Source organism: Chiloscyllium punctatum, chromosome 40 (assembly GCF_047496795.1).
Source record: "Chiloscyllium punctatum isolate Juve2018m chromosome 40, sChiPun1.3, whole genome shotgun sequence".
In the NCBI taxonomy this organism is placed as follows: domain Eukaryota; kingdom Metazoa; phylum Chordata; class Chondrichthyes; order Orectolobiformes; family Hemiscylliidae; genus Chiloscyllium; species Chiloscyllium punctatum.
The window spans coordinates 16,283,480-16,296,565 of NC_092778.1; the positions used below are offsets into that span (position 1 = coordinate 16,283,480).

A 13,086-nucleotide genomic window follows, 5' to 3' on the forward strand; every position below is an offset into this window, starting at 1 on the left:
ATCCTTAATTTATCTCACTTCACTTCTGCATTCTTAGTTATGAACCTTAGTCAACACTTCTCTGGTTTCTCAGTAATAAAAAAAGTATTTAGCTGTGTGCATCATGATTGTACTGTTCAGAATTTCTCCTTCTGACTTGCCCGATTATAGTTTAGACTTAACTTCAGAAAGTAATGTAACTAATTACACGAAAAATGTACAATCGATTAATGGTCCGTGGAGGCTTGAATGAAATGGTCTCATAATGTGTTTTTGAATGTATATTTAAAAAGCAATATGCATGAGCAGTCTTGATGCACCTATCTCTGGAACTGTTCCAAGTCTTCAGATATTATTGCCTAGAAGTTCCTTTATTTATCACCTAGATTTTCTTTCTAATGTAGCTTTGTTCATAGATGACTCAAATTAATGGACAAAAATCTCGCAATGAAATGATAGTTATCTACTCAATCACACTTTTTGCATGCTGCGATTGGAAACAGACTCTCAACTTTGTTGAAGGATTCATGGTAGCAGTCTTAAACTGGATGTTCAAACACAGCTCTTTCTTGCTTTCGACAATTGACTGAAGTGCTGAGTGCTTAAAATGTCACATGTTCTTTGTATATACAAAGTTCAAGGCAGTCCACTGAAAATATCTTCTTCCTTTAACTAAAGGTGCAGGTTGTATCACCAATACTAATGGGTCCAGAGACTGGCTGATGAAGAATTGGGGAAGATTTGGTCAACTTGTTCAAATAAAGGATTTAACCATGCTAAATTCAAATTTCAGTGGAGTAAGTTATTAATTTTTTTCTTCCCTAGAAACTGGGAAGCTAAGTAAGAAATTTTGATTTTAAAAATGCAGGCTAGCTACGTGATTAACTTCAGAGTTACAGGATTAAAGGTCTGGCCTCTTATTAAAGCCTTGCCTCTTACCAATAGGCTTGATAGTTTACGAGACAAAGTTTTCCAATAATGCCACTTGTTTGTTATTTCCATCACTGTAAGAGTCCAAATGGGTTATCAACCTTTTGTTGAAATGATCTCTCTTCCATTAACAATGTTTTCTTCCACCAAATGCAAGAGTGGCAATTCAGTATGGAAATCAGAAAAAGGAATTCCCGAACTTTCTCGGGGATTTTTACTTAGCGACTGCAAGAGTGCCTTTTTGCATTCTCCCACACCAGTTTAGATACCAGCAGAGTTTCTTATTAATTGAACAAATTAAACAAGTAGAAGCATCTATTTAGTAACTTTTGTGAATACAGTGCATCTCAAGGTGCTTAAGAAACATGCAAGTTAAATTAAGTTAAACTCCTAAAACCAGCAGAAGAGCTGTTTTTGTGAAGTTGAGTGAGTGTTAAATATTGGCCAAGACACTGGGGATAATTCATCTGCTCTTCTTCAAGATATGCCACTTATGTCCCATGGGAGGGTAAAGGAGGGTTCCATTTACTATTTCATTCACAAAAGTACTTTCAACAATGCAGCAACCCCTCAGTACTGCATTGGAGGGCCAGTTCAAATTGTGGTGCACAAGTCCTGGAATGGGTCTTGAACCCCAATCTTCTCATTGAAGGCATTCTAACAACAGAGCCATGGCTGGTACACAGGATAGAAACTAGGCTTGAAAAGCCACTGTTGTCCATCACTTTGGAATTATTACTAATGAGAATGGAGAGATTTTGGAAACTCTCCCTCAAGCTTTCCTTCTTCTCCTTTTGGTGAAATGCCCAGCTTCAACTGATGGAGGACTGTGGATGTGGATATGTTATCATTTCTTGATATGGCACATTGATACTGTACTGTACAGTGTAACTTTGTAGCTAATCCCAGTTATTGAGTTATATCTTAATAATAGGCACGTGTGCACTGTATCAGAAGAAGCTGTAAATAAGAAGAGTGAAGTGGCACGACAAACTGGAATAACTTAAAATACGTGATAGGTTTCCACATTCTTAAATATCGACATTTTAAACATCTACAGTTCCCCGTATACTTCTGTGCATACTTCTGTTCATTGTTGGGACCTGTACTATTTTTGACATTGACACTGATTGCCACATGATATTTTAACATTCAGCCATTATTGCAGAATATGAGTGATTTAGAATTTAGAAGAGAACAGACAGTGATAGTGACAAAATAGATTGAGTAAGAGGAGCCTCCCAATCATTTTCTTGTTAGTCATCAGATATTTTGCCATTTATGCATTCCCCAATGCTGATACCAGGGATGGCTACTTATCACTCTTCATGTTAAGCAAAATTGTGTAGTCATAATTGTAAATTGTAAATAATTGGGTGATTTACCTGAGGCAAAAAACTTCAACAGTTAATTTATAGGAACTTTGTATCAGATGTGATTAGTACTACTTGGATTTATATTACTCCTATGTACATATTTCAAAAATTTAACAACTTCAAATTTCTTTTAGTTTGACGTGCTGGACTTACTCACTCCAAGGCAACTATCTGAGCTGACTGTGAACTCAAATGCTTTGCGCAATGCTGATAATATCAACAAGATTCTTGATACACTTTCAAACAGACGCTTTAGTGAACTGAGGACCTACATGAACCATTTTGTGAATGACACGCAAACTGTAAGTTAGCAATTTTTAAAAAAATATAATTTGTTCTCAGAATATGAACATCACTGGTATGTTTCTTGTCTTCCCTAACTGCCCAATTATAACCAAGTGGATTGCTAGAGAGACCAGTTTAAATTTAAACATATGACTAAAAATGTACGGAACGTTAATGAATGTATTGGGTCTTTGAGGCATTCCAGTATTTTAATTCAACTTTTTATTGATGTCATTAAAATATGAATGCCCTATTTTCTCTCTGTCTACAGATGCTGCCAGACCTGCTGAGTTTCTCCAAATCTAACTTATTCCCATACTTTCAACCATGCTCCCTCCTCTTACCCCTACGCACCAGCAACACACACTTCTGGAAAGCATGTGTTGAGGGAAATATCTAACATTGTAAAGGGAATGGCTTCACAAGAGGATCATCAGGCAGATGGATGGTTTTCTCCATACAATGAAAGAGATCATGTGAAAATACATCCTGCTTTGTTGACACACAATCATATCAATGCAATAGGAGAAATTTAGAAACCACTGACAATCCTGCAGAAATAAAGATAAATTGTTGTCCTCCTGCTTAGACATCTTGATGGAAGATAGTGACACCGCAATGAATCCTCAACCTTTTCTGCTGTTCTAACGGCATTGTACTGAATATTGCAAGAGAGAAATAAAAGACATTGTTCATGTTACGAAAAATGAATCTGAAACCTATTGCAAACAAAACTGTTCTTTTTAAATTGTATACCATAATTTGTTACATGCACAGTAATCTCTATGGATTTAAATGTGTCTTAAGCCTATTATTAGATGTTAATGTTAAGACGTTAAGTAATTTCCAGGGAATATTTAGGATGATTTTTCACCTGGTTTCATTTTATTTCAGATGGGTATTTCAGCTATTCAGACCAAAGTGAGGGACTTGATGCTGAGTAAGATCTTGCAGCAGCTGACACCCCAGTTTCCACATTTTAAAACCACAGACTATGCAGACTGGTTCCAGACTAACCTACTACTTCTGCTGCCCAGCATTAAAGCTAATGACCTGGCTCTTATTCCGACCAACATATCCTGTGAATCAAACCAAGCGATGTGAGTGCATAGCCAATTTTTAAAAAATATATTTTCATGGGATCTGAGCATCACTGGCAAGGCTAGTGTTATCCACTTCCACTTGAGAAGGTGATGATGCGTCATTTTCTTGAACAGCTGGAATCCATGGGTGGTAGAAACAGTGGGAGTTTCACGATTTTGACTCAGCAACCATGAAGTAATGCTGATATGGTTCATATCAGCATGGTTTGTGACTTGGTGGGGAACTTGCAGATAATGGAGTTTTCATACAGCTACTGCCCTTGTCCTTCTCTTTGGTAGCAGTCACAAGTTTGGACGGTGCTACTAAAGGAGGCTTGACCATTTGTTGCCTTGCATCTTATAGATATACACACTGCTGTACCTCAGTGGAGGGAGTCAATGTTAAGCGTGATAGGAGACATACTGTATAAGGAAGCTTTTTAGTTTTGGATGGTGTCATTTGTTGAGAATATTTGGAGCTGAGCTAATCTAGGCAATTGGAGAGAAATCATAATAATCCTGACTTGTGCCTTGTAGATGTTGGACAAGCTTTGCAGTCAGAAGCTGAGGATAATGCATTTACAGAGACTCCAACTTTGCAAGAAAGAATTTGGCTCATCCATTCTCCACAATTTGTTTTAATATTTATTTGCCTTAATACCTTGTCAGTGTTAGAGTATTTAATGGTTGCTGCCAGTCCCAACATATTCATGTGTTCACTGTAACAATTCCAAAAATGTTTTCATCTTTATTTCTAAATTGCAAATGTTGTAAATATAGAAGCAACCACATTTTAGACCTGACAGTGAAGGAATATTCCTAATGTTGAAGAAGCTGTTCAGGCACAGTTACGTAAATTCACTATAAATAGTAAAGAGAAAATCTTTCTCCTCTGCTTCTGAAAAATGTAAAAGAGGCTGCAGCTGATTACTTTGTTGTCTTTGATGCAAAAATACAGCGTTGAACATTCACCCTTTATCTTACAGAATTAAAGGACTGGACAATGTTTTCACAGATTTAAAAATGTCTCAGATCACTAATGTCTACAAACTGATATCAAATTATCTCTCAAACCAACTCAATTCAACAGGTAATGTGCCGGAAGCAAATTATAGTAATTTGCAGTGTGCAGTTATCATCTCATAAAACCTGTAAAATGTGTTCCTTCAATTATCTACCGAATTCTCTTTGAATGTCATGATTAGATCCCTCATCGTTTTGAACACCTTTGTCCAACCTCCTTTCTGCTCCACTCTGAGGAGAACAACTGCAGTTTCTTCAGTCAATCAATGTAACTAAAGTTACTCATCCCTGAAGCCATTGCAGGAAGTATTTCTTACACCATCTCCAAAGCTTTCACATGTTACCCAACGTTTGGTGTGCAGAATTTAACACAATATTCCCCTCGTTAAGAACTAGTTTTCTTCACCTCTAATGAATATTAGGGTTGTGTTTTCCAGCCCAAAAGTGGGAATGTGGGAGGTGTTTGAGAGGACATAAAATGCTCTGGGCACTGTTCCTGTCCACTCTGCCATAATTTTACTAGTGACAGGAATCTTCAGGGAGATCTGCCCAATTGTGAGAAATTGAGATCATCAAGTATCTAGTTAATGGCCATTTAAACATTGAAACACAGAAAATAGGAGTGGGAGGAGGCCATTTGGCTCTTCCAGCCCACACTGTCATTCATGGCTGATCATCCATCTCAATCCCCTATTCCCACTTTCTTCCCATATCCTTTTATCCCTTTAGCCCAAAAAAAGCTATATCTAACTCAGTCTTGAAAACATTCAACATTTTGGCCTCAACTGCTTTCTGTGGCAGAGAATTCCGCAGGTTCACCCCAGACTCTTGGAGAACAAATTCCTCCTCCTCGCAGCCCACGTGGTATCCTTCGACTGTGACCCTTGGTTCTGGACTCCCTGGTCATCAGGAACATGCTTCCTGCACTTACCCTGTCCAGTCCCATGAGAATGTTTTAGGTTTCTATGAGATCCCCCGCTTATTTTTCTAAACTGCAGCGAACATAATCCTAACCAATCCAGCCTCTCTTCATGCATCAGTCCTGCCATCTCGGGAATCCTGCTATCCCAAGGCCTTATCCTTCTGCTCCTGATTGAACTAGCGATTGGAGATGCCCAAGTTCATGTCCAGTTCAAGCAGCTTTCAGAACAGATCTGGTGGCAGACAGTGTTTGGGGCTGGAGTGGATGCCTGGCCTGTCTACTCTGGCTCCTCGCCAGGACCTACCAGCCTGGCCCCAGCTACCTACCTTTGGACTCAGCTGCACAGCCACCTGCCCGACTCATTGCAGCCTACCACAGGCAGTAGCTTTGACTCCCAGTGGTGCTAATAGTACTGAAGAGCTGCCAACCTCAGCTCGGCCAACAGCTCTCTGAGCAGGGACTTCCTCTATGCTGACGAATGGGAGTTCTGCCTCAAGCCTTTTCAAGGCCAGCCAACTGCTAACTAACTGTGGGGATCACCTCCAGATTTTAGACACAGGTTCAGGCTCTACAGTTACCTACCTTCCACCACACAAAGCCCAGATCCTTGTTGTGAATGTAGCTCAGAGGGAAATTTCAGCATTGATTTTCTTGGCTCATACACACATTATACTGCAGACTTATAAAGAGTTGTTTCTGAGAACATGGGTCTTGTTTCTGTTTGTAGGTTTTGCATGCACTGTCAACATCACCGGCAGCCGAGATTGGCTTCTCAAGAATTTTGGCAGATTCCGTTCACAAGCTGATTACAGCAAGCTAATATCTCTGAACAGTAACTTCAAGGGAGTAAGTTACTCGTGTCTTGTGGAAATACAAACAGTTTCTCAATTTGCTTTTGTTATGTTTGAACTATAGGGAGAGGCTGAATAGGCTGGGGCTGTTTTCCCTGGAGTTTCAGATGCTGAGGGGTGACCTTGTTGAGGTTTATAAAATCATGAGGGGAATGGATAGGGTGAATACCCAAGGTCTTTTCTGTGGGTTGGGGGAGTCCAGCACTAGAGGGAATAGGTTCAGGGTGAGACGGGAAAAAATTTAAAAAGACCTAAGGGACACCTTTTTCACGCAGGGGGTGGTACATGTATGGAATGAGCTGCCAGAAGAAGTGGTGGAGGATGGTACAATGACAACATTTAAAAGGCATCTGGATGGGTATATGAATAGGAAGTGTTTGGAGGGATATGGACCAAGTGGGTCTAGATTAGGTTAGGATATCTGGCCGGCATGGGCAAGTTGGACCAAAGGGTCTGTTTCCGTGCTGTACATCTCTACCACTCTATGTGGAACCATCTGTAATAGCACCAGCCAAAGGAGTTGGCCAAAAATCCAAGGCCTGAAAGTATTTCTTTAAAAGGGAAAGGGTACTGAGATAAACTAAGAAGGAGCAGCACTCTGAAAACTAGTGTGCTTCCAAATAAACCTGTTGGGCTATAACCTGGTGTTGTGGGATTTTTAACTTTGTACACCCCAGTCCAACACCGGCATCTCCAAATCATGTTTTTCTTTCACACTGGTATTTCTTGCCAATTGTTGAGTGCAAGCTGAATAGTTTTGACAAACTGTTTCGTTTATCTGCAGTACTCAAGTTCTGATCAATCTTTCTTTTCTCTTCCTTTTCATTCAGCTTGACGTGGTGGATTTGTTGACCGTAAGACAGCTTGCCCAATTATCTGCCAGCAATGGAACATTGAAGGACTCACAGGATGTAATGAAGGTCATGAGTGTCATTACAGAAGATACCATTACACAATTCATGGACACTTTCAGCTTTGAGGCAAAGCAGGTAGGAAACTGCAAACAGCTAATGGTACTCCGAGAAACAAAATATAATAATAAATAGATTGTGAGTCTATTATAGTATGCAACCAAATGTAATCAAAAATTCTAAGGTTTTTTTCACTGAGATGTGAGCATCACTAATCACATTTATTGTCTATCTTCTATTGCCCTTGAGAAGATGAGATGCCTTCTTTAATGATTATAGTCCCTATAATGTAGGTCCATACACAATGCTGCTAGAAAGGGGGTTCCAAGCCTTTTGACTCAGCAACTGTCAAGGAATAGCAATAGAGTTCCCAGTCAAGATAGTGTATGGTTTGCAGGTCATGGTGTTGTCAGGTAGCTGCTGCCTTGCCTTCTAGATATTGGAGGTCATGAGTTTCGAAGGGGCTGTCAAAGGCTGTCATGAAGAATTATCGCAATGTATGTGGTATTACACTGCTGCCTCAGTGTATTGGTGTTGGACAGAGTGAGTGTTATAGGTAATGATGAGGCATTTGCCAGTCAAGCAGGTGGCTTTGTCCTGGGTGGCATTGAACTCCTTAAGTGTTGTTGGAGCTGCACTCATCAGACATTGGAAAGTACTCCATCACATTTGTGACTTGTGCATGGATTCTGAGGACTTGAAATTGAATCCTCGCCGCATAACCACCAACCTCTAACCTGGTCTATGGCTGCAGTATTCCTATGGATGACCCCATTTGGCTTCTGGTCAGAGGCAACCCAAAGATATTTAATGTTGGGAGACTTAATGATGGTAATGCCACTGAACATTATGGAAAGATGGTTATATTACTCTTGTTGGAAGTGGTGCAGCTGAACATTTGTGTACCATGAATGTTACTTACCATGTTTATCTGCCCAAACCTGGATGTCTTCAGACCAGGTAGATGTCCTCAAATGTTAGTGAGCAGTACATTGCAGTTTAGACTGTAAAAGGCTAGGTTAATGTTAGGTGATCCGTATAGTGTTACTCCTTTCTGAAAATGAATGACTTATGAGACAATTTTGAGAGGCACCCTGATTGCTGTCGGTCTGGAGTCAGACCAGGTATTGATGACAGACCACCTTCCCTGAACAATATGAGTGAACTAAATGGATTTTCACCACATTCTAGTGATTTCAATAACATTATTATTCAAAATTGTTTTTTTCTAAAAAAAACTTCTAGGTTGTTAGGGTTGTTAGGGCAGCACAGTGGCACAGTGGTTAGCACTGCTGCCTCACAGCGCCAGAGACCCGGGTTCAATTCCCGCCTCAGGAGACTGACTGTGTGGAGTTTGCACGTTCTCCCCGTGTCTGCGTGGGTTTCCTCCGGGTACTCCGGTTTCCTCCCACAGTCCAAAGATGTGCAGGTCAGGTGAATTGGCTATGCTAAATTGCCCGTAGTGTTAGGTAAGGGGTAGATGTAGGGGTATGGGTGGGTTGCGCTTCGGCGGTGTGGACTTGTTGGGCCGAAGGGCCTGTTTCCACACTGTAAGTAATCTAATCTAATCTAAACTCATGGCAAGGACATGAACTGACCCCAGCAGGCAGTTGGGGAAGGAGGGTGAAGTAAAATCAAATTGCACCAGGCTGGATGACTTCCCAACACACCTCCACCATCAGCACAATGCAGTGATGGAGTGATGGTGAGACCAACCGCAGAGAAGCCGGTTGCCCTCAGCATACAGATGGGCGATTTGCATATTTAAAGGCATTATCACGGCCCACTTTACATGTGCTTCAGGTTTTTGCCAGATGAAGGAGCCACCAATGAAGCAGGGCTGGTCTCCCAGTGGCAAAGAGGAGTGAGGTGGGTTGGGGAGTCAGGGTGGAGAAAGCAACACCTGTGACTTCGCCGTTATAGCTTTCCCTCCAACACTTGACACAGTGACTGAGCCAAGAGCATCAGGAGACTGCCTGCTATCTTTCGTTGGATGGTGGACTAATTTAGGAGGGCATCTGTAGTAAAATTGTTGAACAGGTCCCATTGCCAGCAGGTGAGCCCAAGACCTGCTTATTTTCTTCCAGTGTCTAGGTCCTGTGCCCATTGGAAAGTCCAAATCTCTGGAGCATCGATTCTGGTCTCTAGTCCTGGTCCTCTGGCATTGTCATTGTGCTGCTGTTCCTATCAACTGGCCAAATGTGCTGCACAATTATACACCTAATGGAATGCTATACACATCATCAAACCCCTATTATTTTAAACAGTACAACACCTCAATGAATCATAGGCAGAAATCTATCCTCTGTCTGGACCAGACCAGACACCCTCAAAATATGTTAAAAAGGTAGCCTAGACTCTAACATTTTCTTATTATAAAGGTAAATGTGAGGTACAGTGGTCCAGCAGTACAATTGGTCGGACTACTTGATGTTAAGCAAAGCACAATTTATTCAAACACTGTAGTTAAATTTCAAAAAAAGAAAGAAGAGCTTGGAGTGACATAGCCCATTGGAAAACCTAACAGAATAGTAGATACAGTAACTATTACTAATTAACTATTCCAATATAGTAACATCCCATAAACATAATCTTGCCAAAAGACAAATTCGGAGAATAGATTTTGTCTTACATGCAATCCAACAGCCCAGGAAGAGGATCCCACCACCTCCCCAGCTTTTGGTTGAACTTGAGAGAGGGGAAAAGAGCTTCCACTTCTTCAAGACCCCAACAGCAACTGCTGCTGAGAGCTAAAAACTAAAAATCTCTGGTTCTGTGGTTGGAGCTTGATCACACCCATTCAGGTCGCTTGTATTGTTCCAGCTTTAAAAAAACACCCAAGGCTTCACAAGTTTTTTTTTCCTCATAGGCTGCTCATCACCTGCCCCCGCCCCGCGCTCCCCCTCCCGCCCATCTCTCTCTCCCTCTAAAATAAACCAGGACAAAACACACCTCTTAAAACCACAGTGTCAGCACAAAATAATGTCTTGTTTGATGCTTCATTATATGAAGCCAAATAAAAGACTTCAAATCACCAAACTCCTTATCCTGCTAGATAAGGCTCAAGCATATTGACTCAGTGTCCATTGTCTCAGACCAAAAGAACAAAGCACTTTATTGGTCTCAGCTGGTGTCCAATCAGGCTAATGTAAACAAGTTAAAACAGCACTTGCTAAATGAAGAACCGCTTTGTTACTAGTTACAGTTAGGTTCATAGTTTAAGAATTTCTTTGTGATGAGTGTTTTTATGTGAATTTGACCATTTGAAGTTTAATTTGATAGCACTGTGTGCAGTTTATGCTGTTTCTTCACTTTTCCAGAACAATGTAACATTGATCCCTGAAGTGAGGTCAACCTTGCTGAGTGATGTTCTGAGTCGTGCTGAGCCAATTATTTCCAGTTCAAATGAAACAGAACTCCAGACCTGGCTTGGGACTAGGCTTCAGTTGCTGATACCGGGACTGAATGAAAGTTTGGTTGAATTAATTCTGACGAATGCAAGTTGCCATGGAGCTCAGATCATGTGCGTTCTGAGTATTGGATTTTAAATTATTGTTCTACTGCTTTTATACATTTAAAGCACTAACTAATTGGTAATGATTTTGTTTTCCATCACATCACTGTTTAATTCAACAATATTCTAGCTTTTAAAAGTATCTAAATATTGCTTTTTATCTGATTTTGAGCAGTGTTCCAAAAATTGTTGCACCTCTTCCACGTAACTGTTATTCTTACTATAAAATAAAATAACAACAGAGTTCATTGGAGCTCAAATGGAATAGCAATTTGAAGGTACAAGAATTCCTGTCATGGTGAGATGAACAGTGTTATGGATAGTATCCAAGTGGATTGCAAGCACCTCTCAGTGAGAAGCCGAGAGAATTGGTGTAGACAGGCAGCACTGTTCAGTGCACAGTTATTGAGCGCAGATGCAGAGGTCTTGCTGCAAGTTCCCACTCAGCAAAGACACAGAAAAATCAATTCATTACAAAGTTAGTGGCAGAATGATCAGAAATACTGTGTACACAAAGGAAACTTGAAAGTAGGCTCACGTTTACAACCACTTGAGTAATTTTGAAGTGCTGTCATTTTTGTGCATTTTTGTGGCAGCCAGTTTACCCACAACAATCTCCCACAAGCTGCATTACTAATTGAGCACTCAATATTGTCCAGACTACTGTGGGTCCCTCTTCTGCTCTTTTTCACAATAATTCCTTGGGGCTTTTTTATGTCCACCTTAGAAAGTAAAAGCATCTTAGTTTAACATCACATTCAATAAATGGCAGCTCCTAATCGAGTCATCGAGTGGTACAGCATGGAAACAGACCCTTCTGTCCAACTCATTCTTACAGACTAGATATCCTAAATTCATCTTGTCCTATTTGCCAGAATGTGGCCCATATCCATCTAAACCCTTCCTATTCATGTACCCATTCAGATGTCTTTTAAATGTCATAATTCTACCAATGTTCACCACTTCCTCTGGCTGCCCATTCCATACACGAGCCACCCTCTGCGTGATATGGTTGCTTCTTTTTAAATCTTTCCCTTCTCACCTTAAACCTGTGCCATCTAATTTTGCACTCCCCTAGAGTGCTCACTCTGTAATGTACTGGAATATCCATGTAAAATTTTGTACTCGAGTCCGAATTGAAATCCTCAACCCTCTGACGGAAGAGATGAAAATGTTATCCTCTGACCTGTTGTTTGGTTGAATGCAGTCAGACCTCAGCAAAGTGGACAATATTGGGATATAGCTGCCTGTCATCTCAACTGAGCCTCTTGGCTAAAGGAGTCAGCAAGGAAAATAATAACCAAGTGTGCTTAAAAGATGAGGGAAAATGTGAATTAAAGTCTTTCCAAAAAATAATTGCAATAACCTTTCAACTTTATACTTTGGACAGAGTCTGCCCCTCACTGAATTCAGGAGTATGGTGTGCACAATCTTCTCACCAACATTTCACATGTTGGGAAAATGATGCTACTAACCTGTAACCAGAAATGTTACTCTGCTTTACTGGCAAACTGGGAGATAATTGTGGTTTGGCTGACAGTGCAAAATAAATCTTATTGATTTAGCCTTGCATACTGGGCGACTTAATCAGTATCTCTTCCATGGTGAAGAGGTTTGATCAATAAAAAATTTAATATTCATATTTTTGAAACTTTATTTAGAATACAGACCCTGAATGCACGGATCTCTGAATTTACAACTAACATTCAGCGGCAACTGTACAATGGCATCAGAACCTATCTACGCAAAGGTATTTGGCTTCTATTTTACTCTGTTATCAGTTTTTAAAGTTGCAACGATAGTGCACGTGGATTTTTTTAACACATGCCTTTCCACAGTTACCTTCTCTACAAATGCAGCAGCTGTATGGATTTTTACAACAATATGACTTGAGTAGGAGCTAAAAATTGCGACATGTCCTGGTGCTGAACCATCTAAAAAATCCTTTCTGTGCTCACTCTTTCCTTAAAAATGAATAGAAACATGGGAGGGACAATGCAGAAGAATTTCCTGATGATGCTCAGTTCTTGTTCTATACAGTAAACTTTGTAGTTTAATTTGATAATATATTAAATTTGCAAAGTATATCACATCTTATTTGATTATTCCCCATTCTGTGCCACAGTAATTCCTACAGCTGTGTACAAATGTCACTACTTGGAGCTCCATACACACCAGAAACTACAAACTTCAAACCTAACTAAGATAGAATC

At 40.3% G+C, this 13,086-nt stretch overlaps 1 protein-coding gene across 1 annotated transcript in view; it reads left to right on the forward strand.

Moving 5' to 3' along the window:
• LOC140464383 (uncharacterized) overlaps positions 1-13,086 on the forward strand; it is a 486,266-nt gene that overhangs the window by 429,494 nt on the left and 43,686 nt on the right. Inside the window, exons 291-298 of the mRNA XM_072559375.1 lie at positions 658-776; positions 2,420-2,587; positions 3,465-3,670; positions 4,639-4,742; positions 6,325-6,443; positions 7,279-7,437; positions 10,680-10,882; positions 12,535-12,623. Of these exons, the coding sequence (XP_072415476.1) occupies positions 658-776; positions 2,420-2,587; positions 3,465-3,670; positions 4,639-4,742; positions 6,325-6,443; positions 7,279-7,437; positions 10,680-10,882; positions 12,535-12,623 (1,167 nt within the window). The remainder of the gene's footprint in view (positions 1-657; positions 777-2,419; positions 2,588-3,464; positions 3,671-4,638; positions 4,743-6,324; positions 6,444-7,278; positions 7,438-10,679; positions 10,883-12,534; positions 12,624-13,086) is intronic.